The sequence below is a fragment of the Bos javanicus genome, chromosome 26 (assembly GCF_032452875.1).
Source record: "Bos javanicus breed banteng chromosome 26, ARS-OSU_banteng_1.0, whole genome shotgun sequence".
NCBI classification, from domain to species: domain Eukaryota; kingdom Metazoa; phylum Chordata; class Mammalia; order Artiodactyla; family Bovidae; genus Bos; species Bos javanicus.
In genome coordinates this window covers 16,262,453-16,281,562 of record NC_083893.1, presented here as the reverse complement: position 1 = coordinate 16,281,562, position 19,110 = coordinate 16,262,453, and the positions used below count along the sequence as shown (strand labels likewise).

Sequence of the window (19,110 nt, the reverse complement as noted above, 5' to 3'; positions counted from 1 at the left end):
ATCATTATATAGTGACCTTCTTTGTCTCTTTTCACAGCCTTTGTTTTAAAGTCTATTTTATCTGATATGAGTATTGATACTCCTGCTTTCTTTTGGTCCCTATTTGCATGGAAAATCTTTTTCCAGCCCTTCACTTTCAGTCTGTATGTGTCCCCTGTTTTGAGGTGGGTCTCCTGTAGACAACATATGTAGGGGTCTTGTTTTTGTATCCATTCAGCCAGTCTTTGTCTTTTGGTTGGGGCATTCAACCCATTTACATTTAAGGTAATTACTGATAAGTATGATCCCGTTGCCATTTACTTTATTGTTTGGGGTTTGAATTTATACACCATTTTTGTGTTTCCTGTCTAGAGAATATCCTTTAGTATTTGTTGGAGAGCTGGTTTAGTGGTGCAGAATTCTCTCAGCTTTCGCTTGTCTGAGAAGCTTTTGATTTCTCCTTCATACTTGAATGAAATCCTTGCTGGGTACAATAATCTGGGCTGTAGGTTATTTTCTTTCATCATTTTAAGTATGTCTTGCCATTCCCTCCTGGCTTGAAGAGTTTCTATAGAAAGATCAGCTGTTATCCTTATGGGAATTCCCTTGTGTGTTATTTGTTGTTTTTCCCTTGCTGCTTTTAATATTTGTTCTTTGTGTTTGATCTTTGTTAATTTGATTAATATGTGTCTTGGGGTGTTTCGCCTTGGGTTTATCCTGTTTGGGATTCTCTGGGTTTCTTGGACTTGGGTGATTATTTCCTTCCCCATTTTAGGGAAGTTTTCCACTATTATCTCCTCAAGTATTTTCTCATGGTCTTTCTTTTTGTCTTCTTCTTCTGGAACCCCTATGATTCGAATGTTGTAGCGTTTAATATTGTCCTAGAGGTCTCTGAGATTGTCCTCATTTCTTTTAATTCGTTTTTCTTTTATTCTCTCTGATTCATTTATTTCTACCATTCTATCTTCTAATTCACTAATCCTATCTTCTGCCTCTGTTATTCTACTATTTGTTGCCTCCAGAGTGTTTTTAATTTCATTTATTGCATTATTCATTATATATTGACTCTTTTTTATTTCTTCTAGGTCCTTGTTAAACCTTTCTTGCATCTTCTCAATCCTTGTCTCCAAGCTATTTATCTGTGATTCCATTTTAATTTCAAGATTTTGGATCAATTTCACTATCATTATTCGGAATTCTTTATCAGATAGATTCCCTATCTCTTCCTCTTTTGTTTGGTTTGGTGGGCCTTTATCCTGTTCCTTTATCTGCTGGCTATTCCTCTGTCTCTTCATCTTGTTTAAATTGCTGAGTTTGGGGTGTCCTTTCTGTATTCTGGCAGTTTGTGGAGTTCTCTTTATTGTGGCTTTTCCTCGCTGTGTGTGGGTTTGTACAGGTGGCTTGTCAAGGTTTCCTAGTTAGGGAAGCTTGTGTCGGTGTTCTGATGGGTGGAGCTGTATTTCTTCTCTTTGTGCAGTCGCGCTGTGGGGAGGGAGGGAGGGCTGCTGCAAACAAATAACACTGGCGTGCGCTCGCAGTGCCTCAGCCACACTGGGTCTGCCCCCGCTCATGGCGCATGTAGCCTCCCTGCCCACACTGCTCCGGCTCTAGGTTGTTCCGCCGGGAACAATCCGAGGCTGGCCCTGGGCTGCATGTACCTCCCAGGTCCAAGCCGCTCAGGTTCAGGCACTCGGGTAGTCCTCAGAGGCGCAGACTCAGTTGGGCCTGAGTTTTGTGCTCTTCCCAGTCCGAGCAGCTCAAGTGATGAGGTGTTTGGCGAGCGCCAATGCTGCAACTTATCGCCTCCCCGCCACTCGGTTATCTGGGTGTAAAACCGGCGCACCTTCTCAGGCAGATGTTAACCGTCCAGACCCCCAAAAAGTTTTAGTTAGCAAAGAAGCCTGCTTACAGTTTTATAGATAATGTCTCTCTGGGGCTGCGATTGCCCCCTTCCGGCTCTGGCTGCCTGTCACCGGAGGGGGAAGGTCTGCAGCCGGCTATCTCTGTTCAATTCTTTGTTCCGTGCGCGGGCCTGGCGGTGTCTTAGGTTGGGGCTGGCTTTTCGCGTGGTAGATATCCCACAGTCTGGTTTGCTAGCCCAAATTATTTTGCTCAGATAGTGCTCAGGGTATTCAGGCCAGATTCTTACTCTAAGCGATGCAGCCCGCGCTGCGCCTCCCTGCCCAGCCCCCGGTTGCTAATGGCGCGTGCAGGCGTCTGCGCTGCTTCTCCGCTGGGGGAGTTACCGTAGGACTCTCAATCTTCGAGTTTTAATTGTTTATTTATTTTTTCTTCCTGTTATGTTGCCCTCTGTGCTTCCAAAGCTCGGCACAGATTCGGCAGTGAGAAGGTTTCCTGGTGTTTGGAAACCTCTCTCTTTTTAAGACTCCCTTCCTGGGACGGAACTCCGTCCCTCCCTCTTTGTCTCTTTTTTTGTCTTTTATATTTTTTCCTACCTCCTTTCGAAGAGTTGGATTGCTTTTCTGGGTGCCTGATGTCCTCTGCCGGCATTCAGAAGTTGTTTTGTGGAATTTACTAGACGTTTAAATGCTCTTTTGATGAATTTGTGGGGGAGAAAGTGTTCTCCCCATCCTACTCCTCCGCCATCTTCGCAAACCATATTTCTTATAAGGGGTTAATATCCAAAATATGTAGAGAACTCATACAACGCAATAAAAAGAAAAGCAACCTGGTTAAAAGTGGGCAGAGGAACTGAACAGACATCTGTCAAAAGACATGTAAATGGCCAACAAGTGCATAAATGCTCTCAACATTACCATTTGTCCGGAAAATGGAGATTAAAACCACAAAACACACGTTAGAATGGCTGCCATCAAAAGTCAAGAAATAACAAGAGTTGACTGGGATGTGGAGAAAAGGGAACACTTAAACACTATTGGCAATGGCACCCCACTCCAGTACTCTTGCCTGGAAAAGCCCATGGACAGAGGAGCCTGGTACACTGCAGTCCATGGAGTCGCTAAGAGTCAGACACGACTGAGTGACTTCACTTTCACTTTTCACTTTCATGCACTGGAGAAGGAAATGGCAACCCACTCCAGTGTTCTTGCCTGGAGAATCCCAGGGACGGGGGAGCCTGGTGGGCTGCCGTCTATGGGGTCGCACAGAGTTGGACACGACTGAAGTGACTTAGCAGCAAACACTATTGGAGTGAAAGTAAACTTCTATAGTCACTATGTAAAACAGTGTGGAGGTTCTTCTATATATTAAAAATAGAACCACCATATGATCCAGCACTGCTCCTTCTGAATGAAATGAAAGCAGAATATCATAGAGGTTTCTATACCTCATGTTTATTGCAGCATTATTTACAGTATCTAAAATATGGAGACAAACTAAGTCTCCATCAACTGTTGAATGGATAAAGTAAAAATAAATATACACACAAAGAGTTGACCCTTGAACAACATGGGGATGGAGCACTGACCCGCATCCCACGTGGCCACAATTCAAAGTCCATGCACAATTTTACAGTTGGCCTTCCATATCTGCAGTTGCATGTTCCAGGATCCAACCAAGCATGAATCATTTGGTACTGTAGCAAGTACTTACTGGTAAATAAACACATATCAGTAGACCAATGAGTTCAAACCCATGTTGTTCAAGTGTCTACTGTATATACATCACTTTAAATGCAGCACTTGAGTGATATATACATACACACACACAATGGAATACTATTCATCCATGAGAAGAAGTAAATCCTTGTATTTGCTACCACTGAATGGATAGTGAGCATATTATGCTGAGTGAAATAAGACAGACAAGACAAATGCTATATGAAATCACTTATATGTGGAATGTAAAAAAAAGAAAAACTAACTCATAGAAACAGAGTAGAAGGATGGTTTCTATGGGGCAGGAGGTTGGGGAAATAAGGAGATTTTGCTCAAAGAGTACAGATTTCCAGTTAGAAAATGAATCAGTTCTGGGGAATCTAATGCACAAAAATATTAATAGAATTAACATAGCCATATTCAGTTCAGTTCAGTTCAGTTCAGTCACTCAGTCGTGTCCGACTCTTTGCGACCCCATGAATCGCAGCATGCCAGGCCTCCCTGTCCATCACCAACTCCCGGAGTTCACTCAAACTTACGTCCATTGAGTCGGTGATGCCACCCAGCCATCTCATCCTCTGTCATCCCCTTTTCCTCCTGCCCCCAATCCCTCCCAGCATCAGAGTCTTTTCCAATGAGTCAACTCTTCGCATGAGGTGGCCAAAGTACTGGAGTTTCAGCTTTAGCATCATTCCTTCCAAAGAACACCCAGGGCTGACCTCCTTTAGAATGGACTGGTTGGATCTCCTTGCAGTCCAAGGGACTCTCAAGAGTCTTATCCAATACCACAGTTCAAAAGCATCAATTCTATATATCTAAAAATTGCTGAGAAATTAGATGGTACTACTTGTTTTCTCAAGAAAGGTAATTATGGGACTTTGATGGAGGTGCTAGACAATGCTATGGTAGTAATCTATTTCAATATATGAGTATATAAAATCAACATATTGTATACTTTAAACTTACACAGTATCAATTACATCTCAATGAACCTGGGGGAAAATATTGAGTGTAGACCACATCCATTCAGGAAGTTGATTTTTTAAAAATCTGGATATGTAGGTGTAGTTACAGCTACCAAGTAGGGAAAATGTATGGTTCAGTAGAAAACTATGCACTATCTATATAGCTCACTGTTTTGTAATTCTATGGGAGATATTTTGCAACTTTTTCAATTTTCAACAATAGTGACACAAAATAATTCTTGTCTCTAGACATACAAACTCTGTTCTATAGAGATTCATTTGACTTTCCTAGCTAGTTTTGTCTTCATTTGCACATTCATATCAACATTTTTTCACTCTAAATTTGTACTTTTCCACCCTTGTCCTATAACCTGGTTGGAACACTCTGTTACTACTTGTTGTAACTTATTTCCTCATTAATGAGTTATACAATATTTTTAACTTGTGTTCATTTAAAAAAATAAAGAAGATTGGTCAATAGGTATGTAAGACGATGCTGACATCACTAATCATTAAGTTTTGTGCTGGCCTCAACTTATCAATAACCAATGGTGTGGTTGGACCAGCCCTTGTGTTCATATTTTGACTGTGGAGGCTCCTCAAAAAACAGAAATATTCAATACAATTACTATACTACCCAGAAGTCCCACTTATGAGTTTTTATTCAAAAGAACTGAACTTATTTGGGATCTCAAATAGATATAGCCATGGAGTGAAAGAACCTAAATATCCCTCAATAATTAGCAAAAAATAAAATATGTAAATACACACACTGGAGTACTATTCAGTCATAAACGTGAAAGAAATCTTGTCACATACTACAATATGGATGACCCATGAGCATATTTTGCTAAATAGAAAAGTCAGTCGTGAAAGGATCAATGTTGCATGATTCCACTTAGATGAAGTAGCCAAAGAAGTCAAACTCACAGAAATAGAAAGTAGATTGCTGGTTAGCAGGGCCTTGGGGAAAGGAAATGGAGAGTTCAATGGGTAGAGAGTATCAGTCATGAAGGATGAAAGTTCTAGAGACCTACTGTGTGATCACAGTTAATAATACTGTCCTGCACACAATAATATGTTAATAGGATAGATCTCATGTTATATGTTGTTTGCTATAAAATTTTTTTTAAGCATTGCAAAGAAATAGTAGGGCATGGAACAAAAGGAAAATGTATACTTAGTGGTTCCTATGCCAAGCTCCTTTATATTCCAGGCTTGTAAGGTTAAAATAAAGTTTATTTTACTTTACAGGTAGAGGGTAATTTTGAAAACTTTGGGAAATTTCTTCATCTATATGTGATTCACATGAAATCTGATTTTCAGTCTTTAATTCTGAAGAAAAAAATTAAAACAGTGTAATTTGTAATACAAGCTGAAAAATCAGAGTCATTATGACAAACACTTTGTGCCTGGTAGTGGGAAGTAAATATTTACCACAAATTTGTTATCAAAATCCAATAATGATGGAGCAAAGTTTGGTAAACCAAAAACAGAGTCAAATTCTAGTTCGAGAAAACAGGGTAGAAAGGTGTTAATTAGGTTGAAATCTAGTTAAATAAAACATTTCATATTAATCACTTGGTTTGGTGTATTGTGCTGATGTGTAGCATATTTTTTTTTCAAAATATAAATATAGTGAGTATTGGGTAGCAAGAAATCATTGATGCTGATATCTTTAAATAGTGCTGCCTTTACAGAGAGGGCTTCCCAAGTGGAGCTAGTGATAAAGAGCCTGCCTGCCAATGCACAAGACTTAAGAGGGAGACACAGGTTCAATCCCTGGGTTGGGAAGATACCCTGGAGGAGGGGACAGCAACACACTCCAGTATTCTTGCAAGGAGAATCCTACGGATAGAAGAGCCTAGTGGGCTACAGTCCATAAGGTCACAAAGTGTCCGACATGACCAAAGGGACTTAGCATGGACTCATGCCTTTACAGAGAACTCATGATTGAGGAGAACTGCACTGAGATAGATATTCCTAATGGACTGAAATCATAGATGACAGAACTATTGACCAGAACTTCAGGCCTGGGTCCTGGAATAACTCTCAGATGTGTCTGTGAGACTGAATATAAGAATATAGTTCAATTAAGTAAACACATATGACACTTGTTTCATGCTCCATAAGGGCAGGAGGAGGTCATTCCCACCCTGTCCACTTAACAAGTATTCCCTGGTGGAATGCTCTAAAACAGACAACCACATTTGTGATATAGGAAAACCACTGCTCTCTCTTTCATGAAATGATTCAAAACTATTCTTAGTGATTTCTGATATTAAAACAGGGCTCAGGAGACACTATGAATAAATGACCTTTTGTAACCACACAGCATGTGTAATCATAGAAGTCCACACAGCAAGCATAGATACACAAAAGCCCGCTTGGTTTTCTGCTTCAAACTCTCTCTCCTCCACATGAGGGCTGACAGTCATGACCCATAGGAAAGATGTGGCCCATCCTGAAATGCTTCCAAGGGGCATCATTGGAGAGAGAGAAGACTATTAAAGATAGAGCTATAAGAGCATAGAATTGCTCACCATTGGTTTTTCTCAACTCCTCCACCAGGCAGCAGGCTTCCTCTTGAACTCGGTCCTCAATGCTCCTCTTTCCCATCCCGAAATTTCTCAGGGTCATGAGGGAGAAGCGCCGTATCTCCTTCCATGTCTTCCCATTGCTGAAAAGGATTCCTACCAGGAGGAGAAACAGAAACTAGGAGGGAGGTCCTAGGGAAGGAGAAGTAAGCTGGCACTTGGCAGGCCCCCATATGGACCAAGCTCTGCTGGAGAGCTCTTCAAATTCCTGTTTCCATTCTGCCCACTCCCATTGCCAATGCTTAACACATACCATTTACTATATTAGCTCTTTCAGCCAATGGAAACATTCCTCTTCCAGAAAACTCCTCTCCCAGATCAATCAGGGCTTCTTTCACTGCTTCATATCCATGCAAGACCACGATGGGCTTCATGCCAAAATACACAGTGAACACAGGGCCATAGACTTTTGAAAGCTGTGAAAGGAGGTACACATAATAACAAAAGAAGTCAATATTTGAAACTATATTGTGCCTGAGGCATAATGTATTATCATCCTACTATTATGCTTTCATTCTGCCACATACAGCCTAAATATTTCTGAATTATTAAATTCTGCATTAGTGTAAGTATGATGGCAATTGTTACTGTTTCCATTTCCATCTGTTATGCTAGGCAATGGCCCAAGTAACTGGTACCCAGATTACAATGAATTCTCATATCAGCACTTTCAGAAGGTGTATTTGCCTGGCTTATAAATAAGGAGTATATCATGAGAAATGCCAGGCTTGATGAAGCACGAGCTGGAATCAAGATTTTGAGGAGAAATATCAATAACCTCAGATATACAGATGACACCACCTTTATGGCAGAAAGCAAAGAAGAACTAAAGAGCCTCTTGATGAAAGTGAAAGAGGAGAGTGAAAAAATTGGCTTAAAGCTCAACATTCAGAAAACTAAGATCATGGCATTCGGTTCCATCACTTCATGGCAAATAGATGGGGAAACAATGGAAACAGTGACAGATTTTATTTTCCTGGGCTCCAAAATCACTGCAGATAGTGACTGCAGCCATGAAGTTAAAAGGAGCTTGCTCCTTGGAAGAAAAGCTATGACCAACCTAGACAGCACATTAAAAAGCAGAGACATTACTCTGATGACATAAGTCTGTCTAGTCAAAGCTACATTTTTTTCAGTAGTTATGTATGGATATGAGAGTTGGACCATAAAGAAGGCTGAGTGCTGAAGAATTGATGCTTTGAATTGTAGTGTTGGAGAAGACCCTTCAGAGTTCGTTGGGTTGCAAGGTGATCAAACCAGTCAATCCTAAATGAAATCAACCCTGAATATTCATTAGAAGGATTGATGCTGAAGCTGAAGCTCCAATGCTTTGGCCATCTGATGCGAAGAGGTGACTCATTTGAAAAGATCCTGATGCTGGAAAAGATTGAAGCCAGGGGGAGAAGGGAATGACTGAGGACAAGATGGTTGGATGGCAGCACTGTCTCAATGGACATGAGTTTGAGCAAGCTCCGGCAGATGGTGATGGACAGGGAAGCTTGGCATGCTACAGTCCACAGGGTCGCAAAGAGTCAGACATGACTGAGCAACTGAACAACAACAACAATAAATAAGGAAACAGGTTGTGGAATTCCATTTCCTTTCCAGTGTCCCATGGCTACTACATAGAAGATTTGAATTTGAAACTCTTATTCACTGTCTGATCCTTAAGGAGCAAGGCATCAATCCCTGAGGCCCACCTTTAAACCATCACCTAGCTGACTGCTTCAGAACCACGTGCAGTGTTCTTCCAATGGGAATTCATATTCGCTAGCCCTGATTAATACTAGAATTCCATATTTTAAAAAATGAATTCAGATAACTCTAATGCCCAGCTTAGTTTGAGATCCAGTGGTGTCACTAACACAGAAAGGGAGGAAGCATCATAGAGGCAGTGTCAGGACATGCATATCTCATGGAGGAACAGCATCTTCCATCCTGCAGTATTTACCCGGTACAGACAGGACCTTCTTGCAGAATCCAAATGAGTGCTTCTGGGACCCTGACTGGTGACTTCTTTCTCTCATTCACTCATGCTTGTGCTGAATGCAGAGCTATTTCCTTAATACCAAGCATAATGCACTTCTTCAGAAAAGTTCTATTTTCATAGCCATCTGAACAATACATACAGCTTATATAGTAAAAGACTTCTGCAAGGAAATCTCTAATCACAAAAAGCTTATCATTTACTTTCAGTCCCAAATCATAGAAAATGGCTGTGAAATGAAAAAGGGAAGTAACACTTGCAGCTTTTGCCACTTCATTATTTTGATTCTATTACATGTGCAAAGACAAATATTTCTCTGCTCACAAAACACATTACTTCTTTTCTCTACTTATGACAATGACAGGCAAGAAAAGGCAACAGAAATACCAGAATTTACAGGAGATAATTTGCTGATCTGTTTTAACAGTGTGCCCAGGACTTCCCTGGTGGTCCAGTGGTTAAGATTTCACCTGCTGATGAAAGTTCAATCCCTGGTGCAGAAAGATTCCTTATGTCCAAGGGCAACTAAGCCTGTATTCCACAACTCCTGAGTCCATGTGCCCTAGGACCAATGCTCCACCACAATGAGCAGCCTGTGCGCTGCGACTAGAGAGTAGCTCCAATCTGCCACAACTAGAGAAAGCTTGTGCACAGCAAGGAAGACCCAATGCACTAAAAAATAAATAAATACAAATTAAAAAGTAAAAGAAAAAAAAATGTGCCCAGAGAAATATATATTATTTTTAAAACTAGGCTTAATTTACTTACCCTTTTCAAGCCACTGGAGGAGCATAAAGTCTACTTACGTTGGTTAAAGATTTGCTGATGTTCTTAACATCTAACTGTAGGATGTTTCCAAGAATCGGCAGAGGAGTGGGGCCCGGCGGGAGCTTCCCTTTCCCAGAGCTCTGTTTCCAAAGTGAGAGGAGAAGCAGACAGGAGAGACAGAGCACCAGGACCACAGCCAGATCCATTGACGCCTTCTCTTCTTACTCAGACGACTGTGAGCCTGAAATCTAAGTCCCTGCTATTCAACCTGGGTCTCTCTGAGTTCTAAAGATATCAATCAATCACATCCACTTTATACTCTATTCTGAGTGGACTTTGCCACTGATAAAGATAAAATTAAAGTGTCCTTTAGTCTTGTTTTTCCTCTGTCCAGGAATGACTTTGGAGACTTTCATTTACTTGTACTGGGCTGGGATCCACATTTGATAATTTAAAAAAAAAATGTCCACTGTGCAGTCAGGATTGAGAACCACTGAAATAAATAATTTGATACCAAAAAACAGCTCAAAACTCTGGATTCAAGTCAACGATCAGTTGCAAATTTATGACTTTGAAGACAATCAGTATATTCTATACCATTTTTATTTACTTATTACCAAATTAAACAAGTTTATTGGAGTATACTTGATTTACAAAAGTTAGTTTCAAGTATGCAGCAAAGTGAATAGGTTGTACATATACATATATCCACTTTTTTTATCCTTTAGATTATTTTCCCATATAGACAATTATAGAATATTGAGTAGACCCCCTGTGCTATATAGTAAGTTCTAGTTAGTTATCTATTTTTTTATTTTTAAATATTTTTAATCCTTTAAATTATGAAAGTATGATATCACATTTACAGGCGACTTGGAAAATATAGAACAAATTTGCATATAGTTCCACTGTGTATTGCAATTATTTTTTTAAGTAGATAAATTAAGGTTTTTAGTTGGAGATTTTTAGTTGGAGATCAAATTCTCAAAAATTAATAAATGAATAGAAAGAAAAGTAGAAGTAAACAGTAGATTTAAAAAGCACTATGAATCAATTCAACATAGTTAGATTTATACAATTTTCACACAATAGCAGGATAAAAATTCTATTCAAGTTCCCATATACTATAAACCAGGAGACAGTGGAACATATCCAGGGACATAAAACAAGGTGCAAAAATTTCATGATCTAAAGATATTGATCTTTAGAGTGTGTTCTCTTACCACTGTGGATTATGTCAGAAATCAATATCAAAAGATATTTTAAAATAGCTCACATATTTTCAAGTGCAATATGACATTTATCAAGACAGATCTTTGACTTAGCCATTGAAAACCTTAAAAAGGTTAAAAGAAAAAGCACAGAGGGTGATTGAAGAGAAGAAAGCATCTAAATGAGAAATTAATATCAAGGATACTCTAAAAACTCTAAGTATCTGAAAATTAAATATCCACTTTTACATGATGGGTATATCTAAGAAGCAATAACAAGGAAAATTTAAAAATATTTGTAATGAAATAAAAATGAAAAGAGCATTTATCAGAATTTGCTGCATGCAGCTGAAGCAGCTCAAGGCAACTAAATACAATGTGGAATCTTGAATAAGGTATGAAAACAAACAATGGACACTAGCATAAAATTTTGTGAAATTTGAACAAAATCTGTGCTTTAGTTAATACTGTGCTGTGCTGAGTTTTGCTGAGTTGCTCAGTCATGTCCAAGTTGCTTTGTGATCCCATGGACTGTAGCCTACCAGGCTCCTCTCTGTCCATGGGGATTCTCTAGGTAAGAATACTGGAGTGTGTTGCCATGTCCTTCTCCAGGGGATCTTCACAATCCAGTTGTCAAACCCAGGTCTCCCACATTGCTGGCAGATTCTCTACTGTCTGAGCCACCAGGGAAGCCCAAGAATACTAGAGTGGGTAGCCTATCTCCAGGGGATCTACCCAACTCAGGAATGAACTGGGGTCTCCTGCATTGCAGGCAGAATCTTTGCCAGCTGAGCTACCAGGGAAGCCCAGTTAATACTGTACCACATGTTAATTTCCTGGTTTTTGTTTGTTTGTTTGTTTGTTTTACAACACAGTATCTCTTAACTATTTTTCATAATTGGATTAGAAGTTTCAAGCCTCATTTGAAATTTTTAAAAAATCACTAAGATAATAAGCTTTCTAGAGTTTCAGCAGTAATACTTGATGCCAGAATAAATGGAATTATATCAAAGGTTTGAGTGAATATAACTTAGAATTCTAGCATTCTATTCATACATAGTAAAACAAGTGGAACCAAAATGTCATATATTTTTTAGCTAAGCAAAAATTCATAAGTTTTCTAAAATATATATATTGTATTATACATATATAAATGAAACCTTTTCTGATAAAGGTTTGAGAAAGAACAACAACAAAAATGGACAGAGAAATTGGAAAACATAAACTAAATGAAATGGGAACACTGAATATGAAAGAGAAAAAGTGAAATAAACTAGATAAAAATAAAAAATTATCATATAATCCAGTTACTTTTAAATATGGCTGCTCACTAGAATCACATCTGGAACTTTGGAGAAAATAACAATACCTAAGCATTTACATTTTTCAAAAAATTTGAAGATAATTCTAATGTGCATCTGGATTTGAAAAAGTGATTATGGGTTTTTCTATTAAGTGGTAGTTTTAGTAATATAGAATTCTATTATTTTCTGTTGACCAATCATGACACAATGGTATTAAATGAACAGTAGTCACCTAATCACAATAACGAGAGATGTTTATCAGTTTTCACAATTAATAGCCAGACAAAAAGTACATAATTGCAGTTGCAAGCCATAATGGAAACATGATTAACCTAAAAGTAAAAAATAATTACATTTTGAGGGCTTAAGTAGAGTGATGTGGTAAGTGGAAATGCATACATGCATATATTTCATCTTTCATCCACCCAGACTGTCTTTAGGCTGGTGCATTTAATCCATTTACATGTAAGATTATTATCAATATATATGCTCCTATTACCATTTTCTTAATTGTTTTGAGTTTATTTTTTGTAGGTTGATCTCTTCCTTCTCTTGTGTTTCCTGTCTAGAGAAGTTCCTTTTTCATTTGTTGTAAAGCTGGTTTGGTGGTGCTGAATTCTCTTAACTTTTGCCTTTGTAAAGCTTTTGATTTCGCCTTTAAATCTGAATGACAGACTTGATGGGTAGAATATTCTTGGTTATATCTTCTTCCTTCTCATCACTTCAAATATATTGTGCCATTCCCTCTGGCTTGTAGAGATTCTGTTGAGAAATCAGCTGATAAACTTACAGGAGTTCCCTTGTATGCTATTTGTCATTTTTTCCCCTTGTTTTTTAAATATTTTATCTTTGTCTTTAATTTTTGTCAGTTTGATTACTATGTGTCTTGGTGTGTTCATCCTTGGGTTTATCCTGCCTGGGACTCTCTGTGCTTCCTAGACTTGGCTGAGTATTTCTTTTCCTATGCTAGGGAAGTTTTCAGCTATTATCTTTTTGAATGCTTGCTCAGGTCTGTTCTCTCTCTCTTCTCTTTCTTGTTCATTGTTGAATCACTCAGTCATGTCCGACTCTTTGCAACCCCATGGACTGCAGCACTCCAGGCTTTCCTGTCCTTCACTATCTCCTGGAGTTTGCTCAAGCTCATGCCCATTGAGTTGATGATGCCATCCAACCATCTCACCTCCTCTCTCCCCCATCTTCTCCTGCCCTCAATCTTTCTGAGCATCAGGATCTTTTCCAATGAGTCAGCATCAGGTTGTCAAAGTATTGGAGATTCACCTTCATAATCAGTCCTTCCAATGAAGGACTCAGCTTCATCAGGAGACTCTTTAGTTTCTCTTTATTTCTCTCATTAAGGTGGTATCATCTGCATATCTGAGGTTATTGGTATTTCTCCCTGCAATCTCGATTCCAGCTTGTGATTCATCCAGCCCAACATTTTGAATGGTGCACTTTACATATAAGTTAAATAAGCAGGATGACAATATACAGCCTTGTCATATTCCTTTCCCAATTTTGAACCAGACTGTTGTTACATGTACAATTCTAACTGTTGGTTATCGACCTGCATAGAGGTTTCTCAGGAGGCAGGTAAGCTGCTCTGGTATTCCCATCTCTTTAAGAATTTTCCACAGTTAGTTGTGATACATGTGGTCAAAGGCTTTAGTGTAGTCAATGAAGCAGAAGTAGATGGTTTTCTGAAATTCCCTTGCTTTTTCTATGATCCAATGGGTATTGGCAATTTGATCTCTGGTTCCTCTGCCTTTTCTAAATCCAGTGTATACGTCTGGAAGTTGTCTGTTCACATACTGTTGAAGCTTAGCTTGGAAAATTTTGAGTATTACTTGGCTAGCATGTGAAATGAGTGCAATTGTGCAGTAGTATGAATATTCTTTGGCATTGCCTTTATTTGGGATTGGAATGACAACTGACCTTTTTCAGCCCTTTGACCACTGCTGCTAAGTTGCTTCAGTTGTGTCCAACTCTGTGCGACCCCAGAGACGGCAGCCCACCAGGCTCCCCCATCCCTGACCACTGCAGAACTTTCCAAATTTGCTGGCCTAGTGAGTGCAGCACTTTTATGAGCTTCATCATTTGGGATTTGAAATAGCTCAACTGGAATTTCATCACCTCCACTAGCTTTGTTCATAGTAATCCGTCCTAAGGCCCACTTAACTTCTCACTCCAGGATGTCTGGCTCTAAGTGAGTGAGCACACCATAGTTGTTGTCTGGGTCATTAAAACATTTATTGTATACTTCTTCTATGTATTCTTGCCACTTCTTAATATCTTCTGCTTATGTTAGATCCATATCATTTCTATCCTTTATTGTGCCCATCTTTGCATGAAATGTTCCCCTGGTATCTCTAATTTTCTTGAAGAGATCTCTAGTCTTTCCCATCCTATTGTTTTCCTCTATTTCTTTGCTTTATTCATTTAGGAAGGCTTTCTTATTTCTCCTTGCTATTATTTGAAACTCTTCATTCAGATGGTTATATCTTTCCTTTCTCCTCTGCCTTTCACTTCTCTTCTTTTCTCACCGATTGGTAAGGCCTCTTCAGACAACCATTTTGCCTTGTTGCATTTTTTTCCCCTTGGGAATGGTTTTGTTCACTGCCTCCTGTACAGTGTTGCGAACCTATGTCCATGGTTTTTCAGACACTCTATCAGATCTAATCCCTTTAATATATTTGTCACTTCTGCTGTATAATTGTAAGAGATTTGATTTAGATCATATGTGAATGATCTGGTGGTTTTTATCTACTTTCTTCAATGTAAGTCTGAAGTTTGCAATAAGGAGTTCATGATCTGAGACACAGTCAGCTCCCAGTCTTGATTTTTTCTGACTGTATACAGTTTTTCCATCTTTGGTTGTGAAGAATATCATCAATCTGATTTTTGTATTGACCATCTGGTGATATCCATGTATAGAGTTTTGCTGGAAGAGAGTGTTTGCTATGACCAGTGTGTTATCTTGGCAAAACTCTGTTAACTTTTGCCTTGCTTCATTTTGTACTCCAAGACCAAACTTGCTTGTTACTCCATGTATCTCTTGACTTCCTACTTTTGCATTCCAATTCCCTATGATGTAAAGGACATAATTTTTTGGTGTTAGTTTTGGAAGGTCTTGTAGGTCTTCACAGAACCATTCAACTTCATCTTCTTCAGCATTAGTGGTTGGGGCATAGACTTGGATTACTGAGATATTGAATTGTTTGCCTTGGAAATGAACTGAGATCATTCTGTTGTTTTTGAGATTGCACCCAACTACTGCATTTCAGACTCTTTTTTTTTGACTAAGGGTTACTCCTTTACTTTTAAGGGATTTTTGCTTGCAGTAGTAGATATAATGGTCATCTGAATTAAATTTGCCCATTCTTGTCCATGTTAGTTCACTGATTCCTAAAATGTCGATGTTCAGTCTTGCCATCTCTTGCTTGACCACTTCCAACTTACCTTGATTCATGGTCCTAACATTCCAGGTTCCTATGCAATACTGTTCTTTACAGCATTGGACTTTGCTTTCACCACCAGTCACATCCACAACTGGGTGTCATTTCTCTCTCTTTTTTTTTTTTAATTTTATTTTATTTTTAAACTTTACATAATTGTATTAGTTTTGCCAAATATCAAAATGAATCCGCCACAGGTATACATGTGTTCCCCATCCTGAACCCTCCTCCCTCCTCCCTTCCCATACCATCCCTCTGGGTCGTCCCAGTGCACTAGCCCCAAGCATCCAGTATCGTGCATCGAACCTGGACTGGCAGCTCGTTTCTTACATGATATTTTACATGTTTCAATGTCATTCTCCCAAATCTTCCCACCCTCTCCCTCTCCCACAGAGTCCATAAGACTGTTCTATACATCAGTGTCTCTTTTGCTGTCTCGTACAGGGTTATTGTTACCATCTTTCTAAATTCCATATGTATGCGTTAGTATACTGTATTTATGTTTTTCCTTCTGGCTTACTTCACTCTGTATAATAGGCTCCAGTTTTATCCACCTCATTAGAACTGATTCAAATGTATTCTTTTTAGTGGCTGAGTAATACTCCATTGTGTATATGTACCATAGCTTTCTTATCCATTCATCTGCTGATGGACATCTGCTTTGGCTCAGCCTCTTCATTCCTACTGGAGCTATTTCTCCCCTCTTCTCCAGTAGTATATTGGTCACCTACCAACCTGGGTTTTCATATTTCCATGTCATATCTTTTTTCCTTTTCCTTTTCATTCCTGTTCATGTGGTTCTCAAGACAAGAATGCTGAGGTGGTTTGCCATTCCCTTCTTCAGTGGACCATGTTTTGTCAGAATTCTCCACCATGACCCCATCCATCTTGGGTCACCATACATGTTTCATTAAGTTCCACAAAGCTGTGATCCATGTGATCATTTTGGTTAGTTTTCTGTGATTGTGGTTTTCATTCTGTCTGCCCACTGACGGATGAGGATAAGAGGTTTGTGCAAGCTTCCTGGTGGGAGGGGCTGACTGTGGGGAAAGCTAGGTCTGCTTTGATGGGCAGGGTCATGCTGAGTAAATCTTTAATCCAATTTCTGCTAATCAATGGGGCTGTGTTTGGCCTAGCCCAAACTATGGTAGGGGAAATGGTGACCTCCCCCAAAAGGACTTATGAAAGTATGTCCTCGGGCTTCTGCTATCAGTGCCCCTGACCCCATGCTGGCCACTGTCAACCTACAGCTCCGCTGGAGACTCCTGGACACTCACAGGCAAGTCTGACTTAGTCTCTTGTGCTGTCACTGCTCATTTTTCCTGGGTTCTAGTGTGCACAAGGTTTCGTTTATGCCCTGCAAGACTCTCTGTTTCCCCAGTCCTGTGGAAATTCCATAATCAAGTCCCACTAGTTTCAAAGTCAGGTTTCCTAGGGATTGTAAGTCCCTTTGCTGGATCCCCAGGTTGTGAAGTCTGTTGGGAGCCTAGAAATTTTGTAACACTGTAAGAACTTCTTTGGTATAATTGTTTTCTAGTTTGTGGATCACCCACCTGACAGCTCTATATTATTAATGGTGACCTCCTCCAAGAGGACTTATGCCGCATGTCACACCTTCCAGGACTGCTGCTACCCTGTCCCTGCAGTGGGCCACTGCTGATCCATGCCTCTGCAGGAGACCCTCAAACACTCAAAGGCAGGTCTGGCTCAGTTTCTTGTTGGAGTCACTGCTCCTTTTGCTGGGTCCCGATGTGCACAAGGTTTTGTATGTGCCCTCCAAGGATCTCTGGTGGGTATGAGGCTTGATTTTATATATGATCACACCCCTCTTACCATCTTGTTTCAACTTCTCCTTTGTCCTTGGACATAGGGTATTTTTTTTTTTTTTTTTTTGGTAGGTTCCAGCATTCTCCTGTAGATGGTTGTTCTTAACAGCCATTTGTGATTTTGGTGTTCTCACAGGAGAAGATGAGTGCACATCCTTCTACTCTCCCTTCTTGAACCTGTCTTCCTGTCTTCTCCTTCTGGAACTCTTATAATGCAACTGTTTGTGTTTTTAATGTCTCAAAAGACTCCTAGGCTATCTTCTTTTTTTTTTTTTTCATTCTTTTTTTATATTCTGTTCTACAGCAATGTTTCTACCTTTCTTACCTGTTTTTATCTGGTCACTTATCTGTTCTTCTGCTTCAGTTATTCTGCTCTTAATTCCTTCCAGTGCATTGTTCATATCTCTTTACTTGTTTTTTAGTTCTTCTAGGTCTTTGGTAAACATTTCTTGCATCTTCTCCATTCCTTTTCAAAGATCCTGGATCATCTGCACTATTATATCAAGTCTTAGCATTTACAGGCTCTATGATAGGGTTTTCATTCTGTCTTCCCTCTGATGGAGAAGGATAAGAGGCTTATGGAAGCTTCCTGACGGGAAAGACTGACTGAAGGGGAAACTGGGTCTTGTTCTAATGGGCAGGGCCATGCTCTGCTAAGTTGCTTCAGTCGTGTCCGACTCTGTGCGACCCCATAGACGGCAGCCCACTAGGCTCCCCCACCCCTGGGATTCTCCAGGCAAGAACGGAGTGGGCTGCCATTTCCTTCTCCAATGCATGAAAGTGAAAAGTGAAAGTGAAGTCGCTCAGTCGTGTCCGACCCTCAGCGACCCCATGGGCTGCAGCCTACCAGGCTCCTCCGTCCATGGAATTTTCCAGGCAAGAGTACTGGAGTGGGGTGTCATTGCCTTCTCCAGTTCTCAGTAAATCTTTAATCCAATTTTCTGTTGATGGGCGGGGCTGTGTTCCCTCCCTGTTATTTGACCTGAGGCCAAACTACGGTGGAGGTAATTAAGATAATGGTGACCTCCTTCAAAAGGTCCCATGCACCCACTGCTGCACTCAGTGCCCCCAACTCTGCAGCAGGCTGCTGCTGACCCAAATCTCTGCCAGAGACTCTTGGATGCTCATAGGCAAGTCTGGGTCAGTCTCTTGTGGAGTTACTGCTCCCTTCTCCTGGGTCCTGGTGCACACAAGATTTTGTTTGTGCCCTCCAAGAGTCAGTTTCCCCAGGCCTATGAAAGTTCTGGTGGCTCTATGGTGGGGTTAATGGTGACCTCCTCCAGGAGAGCTTATGCCATACCCAGGTCTACTGTACCCAGAGCTCCTGCCCCTGCAGCAGTCCTCTGGTGACCTGTATCTCCGCAGGAGATACTCAAAACACAGTTCTTCTCAGTCTCTGGGGGTTTTTGGCTTCTGGTGCACCCAGTGTTTGTTTGGGCACTC

At 40.1% G+C, this 19,110-nt stretch overlaps 1 protein-coding gene across 1 annotated transcript in view; it reads right to left on the bottom strand.

The window, feature by feature from the left end:
* Positions 1-10,147, bottom strand: part of LOC133239201 (cytochrome P450 2C9-like) — a 54,758-nt gene extending 44,611 nt beyond the window's left edge. The window contains exons 1-3 of the mRNA XM_061402864.1: positions 9,913-10,147; positions 7,373-7,535; positions 7,066-7,215 (exon numbers count right to left, since the gene is read on the bottom strand). Coding sequence (XP_061258848.1) covers positions 7,066-7,215; positions 7,373-7,535; positions 9,913-10,080 — 481 coding nt within the window. The 5' untranslated portion in view covers positions 10,081-10,147. The remainder of the gene's footprint in view (positions 1-7,065; positions 7,216-7,372; positions 7,536-9,912) is intronic.
* Between the last annotated feature and the right edge of the window lie 8,963 nt (positions 10,148-19,110).